Source organism: Balaenoptera musculus, chromosome 8, assembly GCF_009873245.2.
Source record: "Balaenoptera musculus isolate JJ_BM4_2016_0621 chromosome 8, mBalMus1.pri.v3, whole genome shotgun sequence".
NCBI lineage: Eukaryota > Metazoa > Chordata > Mammalia > Artiodactyla > Balaenopteridae > Balaenoptera > Balaenoptera musculus.
In genome coordinates, this window is record NC_045792.1 from 21,614,348 (window position 1) to 21,624,097 (window position 9,750).

Genomic DNA, 9,750 nt, shown 5'->3' on the forward strand with positions numbered 1-9,750 from the left:
CAAACCTAAATTATTCACTAGCTGGCTCTTTAAGAAAAGGTTTGCTGATCTTGCTCTAAATCATAAACTCTGAACACAGGGGCCATATCTGTCCCTGTTCACTGCCGTATGTAACCCAGCTTATATTTAATGAGTACCTAATATGTAGCAATGTCCTCGGCACTGAGGCAGCTGCCTTGAACAATACAGATAATGTCCCTATTCTCATAGTTTTCACAATCTGGTGAGAAGTTCAGGTAACACAACAAGGAAGTAAATAATAATATATAAGGCAAGGCTGAATGCTAAAATGAGAATAAAACAGAAGGTACAGAACATGACTGAGAGGCAACTTCCACTTAGGTAGTCAGGACAGGCCTCTGGGAGAACCTAAGATCATAACAATTAGAAAGAATCAACACTGCAAAGATGTGTGGCAAAAAAAAAAAAAAGACAAAAAGGGAATAGCAACACCAAAGCCTCAGAACAGAATGAATGTGATGACTCAATGTGTGAAAAGGAAGGCCCATGTGGCTGGAGAATACACAAACAAAGCAGAAAAGGCAGATGAGGGGAATGAAGTAGGGAGGGCTAAGGACAGGAGTCTGAATTTTATTCTAAATATGATGGAAAGCCACCACAAGATTTTAAGCAGTGAGGAACATGATCAATTTAAATTTTTAAAGATCATTCTGGTGCTTCTAAATGGAGACTGGGTCAGGGAAAAGCAAAAAAGGTGTTAGACAAGTTAGTGAATTTCTGCAGATGTTCAAGTGAGAGATGATGGTGGTTTGGCTTCCACTACAATGGCAGCAGTGGAGATGAAAGTGGAGAAATTCAAGATATGTTTTGAAGTGATATTCGACTGGCCTTTCTGATGGTTGTTGTAGACTGAGGAAATAAATATCAGTAGTCGAAAACAAATTCTAGATTTTTAGCTTGAACAATTGGGACATAGTAGTGTGAATGACAGACACGGTGGAGAAGTACAAACAATAAGAGCTATCACTTATTGAGTGCTATTATATATTAATATTCACTCAATTTCACATTGAATTTTCCTAACTATCTTGAGGACTTAGGTACTATTGTTATTTTTCATTTCACAAATAGGAAACTGTAAAAATTCTGGGGTGGGATAGGGAGGGTGGGAGGGAGACGCAAGAGGGAGGAGATATGGGGATATATGTATATGTAGAGCTGATTCACTTTGTTATAAAGCAGAAACTAACACACCATTGTAAAGCAATTATATCCAATAAAGATGTTAAAAAAAAAATTCTGACCGTTCAGTAAGAAACACATTTTACATCGCTACCCAAAATGCACATATATATAAATGAAACAGAGAAAAAAGTTACACAAAGCAGTCTTTACCCTTACCACTGTGCCAACATTTTCTGTTCTATTTCATTTTTTAAAATGTTGATTGTAACTGGCAGTTTAAACAACACTGATCCAAGTCTTAGTAATTAACAGTACAACCATATACTAGACTTTTTAAGAAATAAGTCTCATGACTCACTAGGACTACCAAGCACTAAAAAGGCAAGATGAAACATAAAAGATCCATCTGTTGAGTACTGGGGATACAAAAAGATTGTGGTCCATGAGAGTGTAATGGCAATGATTCTGTGAGCTACAATTTGGAAATACTCTTTTATTATTATTATTTTCTATGCTTACTAACATTTAAAACAGGCAGAGATCCACTTTTCTGTAGAAAATATTAAAAGCAAAATAAAACATTTCTTCAACCTCACTCTCGCCCTAAAGGGAGTAAAAAGCTGTAGAAAGACCAGACTGGCAAAATTTTAAAAGGAAAAGACTAGATTGGTAATGTGACAAATCATTACATTTTATAACGAAGGACAGCATCTTAAGGACAATGGCTTAAGATGCACAGCAACCCTTCATTTATTGGACAAGTACTTCTTGATTGAGCAAGCTACTCTCATGCTTTCTCGCTTAATTACCGTTAGTAAAAAAGGATGAGATCTGTTCTGGAATACAAATACTTTATTTCCCCCAATTCCTTAAGTTTACAGGAATAAAAACTGCTTTAAAACCTATGTTAATTACTGAACATTCATACAGCACTAACCTAGTAAATTCTCTCCCTCCCTCCCTCTCCCTCTCTCTCTCTCCCTGCATCTCTGAAGGGGAAAAGCGACAAGGACAAGCCGCAGCCTCCATACATCAAAGGCTGAGCCAGCACTACAGCTGATACAACATCAAGTTCACTGACACTCCTAGATGGCTCCGCGACACGGTCAAGGTCCCTGGGAGCTCACACACAGTTCTGTACTCTGCACCGATCTCACCACTCTTCCACTGACCTCTAGCCAACCCAGGATCCTGTTGGGAAGAGTCATGAAAGGCAGTAAGATCCGGACAATCAGGGGAGCCTGCGTAGCCCCTTAAGGTTCCAATGATACAAATGCAATGCCTCAAGACATTTCTTAAGGATGAGTTAGGTTATCCCTCTAATCCCAATTTTTCTCCACAGAAGCTGGAAGGGCATCACCAGGACACAGAGAAAAAACAGCCAAATATCAGGCTTTGGGGGAGGGGAGGAGCGAGAGGAGACACGGCTAGAGATACCCAAATCAATTCCTCCGAGAGCCGAGCTGCAGAGGCCGGCAGCTCGCGGCCACGTGCACTTGCTGAGGGAACAGTTCCAAAGAAACCTGACCCCATCGGAATCGGCACGCCGCTCGGCGGCCGTGTTTATCCGAAAGGAACGCTACAAGTTGTTGCCCGCATCCCTCCTCCCAGCTTTGTCAGGGGCCACGCGCGCCGCCCGCACGCCCACACCGACGCCCGACCCCTCTCCAGCCCCGCCGAGCCCCGAGGGCCAGGGGACAAGCGTAGGGCGAAGGACCCTCCGCCGCAGCCCACCCGCCCCACCCAGCCCAATTCCAAGCCGAACCGACCCTCCGCGTCCCCGGGCGTCGACCGGGAGTCGTTCTGTGGGGCGCAAGCACCTCTTCCCGGCCACCCCCAGCAAAATATCGCGGAGAGACCGCGTCCAGGTGAGGGGCTGAGCCCCGCAGGCGCCGCAGCGCGGCCGCCTACCTTCCTCAGCGCGGTAGCCGCACCCGGGCGGACGCCGCTGCCCTGACGACCTCGGAGCTGACCCCGTCAAGGGACGGTGAGCTCCCGGGGGACCTCAGGGAACCCCGGGGCCGGGCACCCGGAGGGGCTGGGAAGGGCGATGCCCCAAACCCGGGCCGCGCGCCGCGCCTGAGGGAGGAGGGGGGCGCGGGTCCCGCGGCGGATGGAGACGGGGAGGGAGGCTGCCGGGTTCGCTCCGAGAGCGACTGAGACTCTAGACGCGAAAAACACGAGGGTGACGGGGTGACCTGGGAGACGGGAAGGCGGGAATGGCCTCGGACGAATGACGCGGGCCTCGAGTGTTAAATCCATGCGGCGTCCGGACCGCGCGGCGGCGGCGGGCGCCGGGCCCCGCTCGGCGTCCTCACCTTCTTGGTTCCGGGGGCGCCCGCGATCCGAGACACTCCTGTCAGGGAAGAGGAGCGCCCCGGCTGCCCCCCTAGAGTCTCCTGCTGGGGGGACATCGCTTCCATGAAGAGGACTTTCAAGCAAATCCCAGCCCAGGAGGAGGCTACGCAGGCATGTCCGTGGGACGGCGGCCGGACGGGCGAGGACGCGCGGCGCCGAGGCGGGCGCCGAGCTCAGGCGGCGAGCCGGGCTCCGGGTGCGAGCCGCGCGCCTCCCGTCGGGGCCATGTACCGCCGCCCCCGCTCGGCACCGCAGCTGCAGGCGATTGCGGCGGCGACCGCCCGTCAGCGCCGCGGCCGCCCCGCCTCGGGCCCGCCCCTCGGCGCCAGGCGCCCCGCGCTGGGCCCTCCCCCGGCCGCCCTCCTCCGGCCGCGGCCCTCCCCGCGCCGGTCCGGCCTGAGGCGCGCCCTTCTAGATATATATTAGGGCACGGGCGCCCGACCGACCTTCTCGGTCTGCGCCTCCGAGTGGGGCCAGCCCGAAGGAGCTCACCGGCCGGTGTCACGAACGCAGGCCTCTAGCGTGGACGCGCGCCTCTCCCGCTGCCCAGCCCACTCGCACCCGACCCCATCCTTTCCCGCGCCGCGCCCGTGGGGAAGGCGCCGCGTTAGCGCGTGGAGCGGCGCAGCTGTGGCGACCTCAGCCTGAACAGAAGAGTGGCAGCGATTCCTGCCTAGCTCTCGGCCGACCGCCGAGGGGTCCCCCGCCCCCGCCCCTTCCCTGCCCGGGAGGCCGGGGACGGAGTCGCACGTTGCAGAGGGCCGCGGCCGCGCACATGCGAAGCCCGCGGCGCCGCCTGACCTGTCGTGCGGTCCCGCACGTTAGCCTGCCCGCGGTGGCTCTGCAGCCGCCCGGCAGCAGCCCCCGCGCAATTTGCACCGGCGGTTTCTCTGCGAGCTGCAGAGACCCGGGCATTGCAGACGTGCAAGCGCAATTAAGGAAAATGCGGCAGAGAGAGGACTCTGAAATTTGGCTTAGCTATTGAGAAGGCTACAATATGTGGAAGTGTTTATCAGATATCTGCGCCGAGAGCATAACTTCCTGTCAGCCCAAATAGTGGCAAATTTTTTAAAGGCTAAAGAATAATCAGAGGGAGGGGATTTGGAGCCGACCTGGGCTGAGTTGAGTATTGCCTCACTTTGCAGGACTGGCTGACTGGGGCGGATGATTCGGTAGGTGGCATTCTTCCCTTGGAGTCAGGACTCCATAGGGCGGAGTAGTGATGAAGGACACCGCTCTATGATACTAGCTTGTGGAAGAGGTTTGTTTGTTTTTCTGGTAAGAAATAACAGATTGAGGCTCCTGCTGGGTTGCGCTGTTATCAGGTCAGGTTGTAGAAGAATAGGGTTCTGGCCAGCTCTGTTCCAAGCAGAAGTTGCTGTCCAAAACACACCCACACACTACCACCACCACCAAACCCCGGAATTGTTTATTGTGGAAGTAGTGGGGAGAAAATATTCCAGCCCAATTTAAGCCTCGTCCATATCACATTGTTTAAAGTAGGCTTACACAGGCTTTGTAAATCATGCATGCATATATATATATATAATTTTATAAATCATGTACACACACACACACACAGGTTTTCAGGGTGACTCTCTGCTGCTTAGATCCATGTCCAGAGAAGGACTTTGCACTCACCCTAGAGTTTTTCATGAATTTTACACTGCAGAGGTCTTTACAGCTCTTTTCATTCCTTGTTGAAATCATGCTATTGTGATTCCTATCATGAATGGATGATTTCAGTTTTCTTGCTCTGCTTCATTTTTTAATTTCAATAATTTTTAAAGAATATTTCATGTAATTTACTTATTATGTTTAAGGTTTATTATCTCTGTCTTCCAGAGAACAAGACTCCTTATTGTTGTTCATCCCAAGTGCCTAGACCAGTGTCTGGCACAATAAATATTTGTTGACTCAATGAATGAATGACACGCAAAAAGGATATGAGATAGATCCAGAAGGGCCAGGCTAGAGTTGGTTATTTCAGAGCCTCGTGTATTAACAGCTGTTTCTTTTTGAGATAAATACCTCATGCTCCAAATCAAAGTATTATTTATACTGCATACATGGAAAACCCACTTTCACTTCTTAATTTCTAAGTGCTTTTATTTCAAAATCCATTAGTTCTGATTTGCATAGAAAACCATCCTACCCCTCTTCTGTAAGGAGTTTTGAGGGAGGTCTCACTTCCTAAATAAAACTGAGTTTGCTCAGATTAATATGATTACCAGTGTAATGATTTAAGAACACAGATCACATCACTCCTCTGCTTAAAACCTTCTTTGGCTCCTTGTGTCTATGGAATAAATTTCAAATGCTATAGTACAAATGTCAGTACAGTCTGACACCCTTGCCCTCACTTCTTTCTTTTCTCATGTCTTACCCCTTTTCACCTCTCACCCTTTTCTCCCTCTCATTGAACTATTTGCACTTCAAGAACTTGTCTTGACCTCTCACATCTTCATGGCTTTGAACCTGCTGTTTCCATTGCTGGGAAATTTTCCTTCTATATTTTCCAACCTACTGCTTTATACTTACTATCTAGTGCAGGGTGCATAGTAAATATCCAATAAATATTTGTTGAGGAAATAAATCTTCAACACTTATGTTAATAATTAAATCAGGGAAATCTTCCTGACTTTATTACTCTTTACCTAGATACCTCCACACACCAATCACACACACAGGGTTAAGTGCACCTTCTGTAGTAGTAACAGATAACATTTATTGAGTGCTTACTTGTTTATTGAGTGCTTACTTCATATCAGACACTATTCTAAGCATTTTACACATACTAATTTACTTAAATCTTCATAATAATCCTACAGGGTAGATTTCCTCACACCTTACTTTCCAAATTGGAAAACCAAGCCACAGAGATGTTAAATAACTTGTTAAACAGCTGGTAAGTAGTGAAGCCAAGCTTGGAACCTGGGGAGTCTGCTCCAGAACCGGTGCTCTTAACCACTTGGCTGTACTATCTCTCCTGTGTGTGGTTTCTTCTCTTTATAGCATGTATTACACTATACTATTATTATCTGTTTTACTTGCCTGTAAGCTCCTTGAAATTGAAGGTTATATTTATTTGTCTTCTTTGTGCCAGGCACAGAAGTATGCTTTCAATGATTTTTTTTTCATTGACTTACCTTTGAAGGAATGAATGAATGAAGTATTAGAAACAACCATCTTCATTATGCTGTACAGTAATAAGGAAGATGCTCTGATGGGGAAGAAACAGTCCTAGGCTAGTCCTGTCATCCCTTAGATAGTAAAAACCATTTTCTCTGCACTGGGAATGTTATGTTGTAGAAAAGGGTGATGCCAAAAAACAAAAGTGATGACAAGGCAGTTGAAGGAGTGTGATGGCCATGTCTGACACAAGCAGGATGTATCCAGAAGATTTTGAAACAAACCATAAAGCAAAGTACTAAGAATAGCAACATTTAACAGCTGGGAAATACCAATAGCAGACCTTTAACAGGAACCAATCTAAGAATGAAACCAAAATGTTTTGCCAACCATTAGATTGAATAACAGTGAATAAGGTTAGCTGTAAAGGGAGATGTCTGTGCAAGGTGTCGTTCAATGTATATTTATTGTGCGCCTGCTATGTGCCAGACAACGTGCCAGGCGCTTGGAATATGGTCGAGTCCACAGGTATAGTCCTTGCAAGCCCCAAAATGCACACAAGAATCATTGGCAGTGCTATCCAAATATCCTAGAGCCGAGCTGCAAACAGATGGCCCACAGAGTGAATTCAGGCATGTTTTTCAACGTATACACTCTTTTTTTCAAACTTGTTGCCAACCTTAAAGATCAAGATAGTTTACATAAAAATCTCTGTCCTCTTGAAAAAAATCAGAAAATATTAGCAGCACTCAGCTCAATTTCAGCAAGGCAACAATCAGCTAAAACTGAGTTGTAGCTGTTATTACATTTCATGCTCACAACAACCCTATGATTGTCCTGTCGCCCTGTCCCTAATGCTGGGGAACCACTAACAGGTAAGGCAATGGAAAATGAAAAACTGGCAAGAGAGGGAGAGAACAGGGCAGAGAAAAATGAGAAACACTGTGTGTGTGTGTGTGTGTGTGCGTGTGTGTTTGTTTAAAGCCAAAATAATAAGAGGTTTTCAACAAGAGAAAAGATTGACAGTGTCTAATGTTGTAAGAGATCAAGCCCTCTCCGAGGTGACTAGGAGCCTTGATAGAAGAGAGCTTTTGACTTTACTTAATTATCAAGATCAGATGTGGGGCTTTCTTTATCATCCTTGTTTAGAATCTCAAAAGGGGCTGTTTCCTTACAGAACATAATCCCAGTTCTAAGAGTGGAAGCTTATGAAGTGTAAGACATGGGAGTTAGGGAAGGGAGGAAGGAAGAGATAGAGGATATTAGGAGTTCAGGCTAGAAAAAGAGCTAGGAACCAGACCGTGAAGGACCTTAGATGCTATGGTAAAAATTTGGTTATTTCCTAGGGAAAGTGGTAGAAAGGGAACTGGCATCTGTTGAATGCCTGCTATGTGTTAGGTATACCTTACATACATTATCTCATTCAACCTTGACCATCACCAAAGATGTGGGTATTATTATGCTCACTTTAAATATGAAGATGAGGCTCAGGGAATTGTTAAGCAATTTAACACAACCAAAAAGTCACACAACCAAAAAGTGATGGAGTCAGGATTTGAAGCCAGATCTGATTGAATCCAAAGGCCATATGCTTATGATGTGAACAGTATTATAATATTATTAACAATAAATACCATTCATTGAGAGTTAGCTTTGTAGAAATATGGATTAGGTAGTCAACCACTATGCTAAGCGTTTTACGCACTATCAAAATATTCGAAACAAAACTAAGGGCTTTATGCCCACCATACAAATGAAGAGCCTGATACTCAGATATCAAGCTACTTGTCAAAGATTATACAGCTATTGAGTCCAAGAGCCAGAATTAAACCCAGGACCCCCAAACCTATGTTCTTAACTGCTACACTTAATGGTATTGTCTTAGTTTTGTTCCTTATGAATGAAGAGCATCATACATTGTGTTGCATCCATTTCATGTGAGATAAAACTAGATATGACCCTAAACCCTTCTGCTTAGTCCATGGTAAGCTTGCTTGCTGGTCAGAGGCTTAACTTAATCATTTTAAAAAATGTGTTTTACAAAGCAACTTGATATTTTAATAAATAGCAAAAAAAGGAAGAAAAAGGTGTTTTCCTTCTAATTTTAGGTTGCTCTGTAAGCCAGACTAAGTTAATTAACTAATGATCATTTATTGTCTACCACATGCCTCGTGTTCTTGCCCGTCCTTCAAAGGTAAGCACAGTCTGTGACACTTCTCTCCCCCACAAATCACTTTGGGTTTAAAAATTTTTTTTGTCTTTGTTTTTTCTAGGCATTTCAATTGACTGAATGTTTTTTAGCTCTGTCTACATGTTTATGTTATAATCCTCTCCAGAGATTTGTGGAAACTAGCTCTTTTAATTATACTCCTGTTTCTCTGCTAGATCTGCTGCGCAGTTGATTATTGTCTTGCTGATATGGTAGAGTTAGGGAGCTCAGTAGTTTCAGGAAGCTGTGCAAGATTGCTCGACTAATAAGTGGTGGAACAGCATTCTAGTCCAGTTGTTACTCTCAAAACTATGAGAATTAAATTCTTAACCTTAAATCCTATTTAAATTATAAATGAAAATCACCTGTTGCATACTTGCAATATAAAATAACAGAAAATGGTACTGGTAATTAAACAAAAATTTGGCTTATTTTTTAATAGTGCTTATGTCAAATAAAAAGAACTTAGAGGTGAACATTCTGAAAGAATTTTTACTCTAAAGCATATTTTTCAAAGCATCGTATGTGCAACACTAGTCCCTTAAGATGCTTTTAGGGAAAAAAGGGTTCCGTAGTGAAGGGTTTCATTGGAAATACTGCTAATGTGTATTAGCACTTACTACGGTCCCTTCCCCCCAACTTTCTTTTTTCTTCACTGCCAACTTTTGGAGAAGGGAATCCGTATGAACTGCCTCCACTTTTTCATTGCCTTCCTTGTAAATATGAGATACCTTCCATGATTTCCCAATGATCAAATGCAAATAGCTTCTATAATCAATTCAAGGATTTGTAGCATATGACCGGCCACTCTTCTTTTGGCAGCTATGACACTGTACTTCTCATTCATTCATTCATTCATTTCACAAATCTATATCAATTACCCAGTTGTGCTTGCTACCATCTTA

General features: G+C 44.9%; 1 protein-coding gene across 2 annotated transcripts in view; it reads right to left on the bottom strand.

The window, feature by feature from the left end:
• The window catches only part of ARHGAP20 (Rho GTPase activating protein 20), a 140,181-nt gene extending 136,506 nt beyond the window's left edge, over window positions 1-3,675 (bottom strand). For both annotated transcript variants that reach the window (XM_036862206.1, XM_036862205.1), the window contains exon 1: window positions 3,465-3,675. In XM_036862206.1, coding sequence (XP_036718101.1) covers window positions 3,465-3,569 — 105 coding nt within the window. In that variant the 5' untranslated portion in view covers window positions 3,570-3,675. The remainder of the gene's footprint in view (window positions 1-3,464) is intronic.
• Between the last annotated feature and the right edge of the window lie 6,075 nt (window positions 3,676-9,750).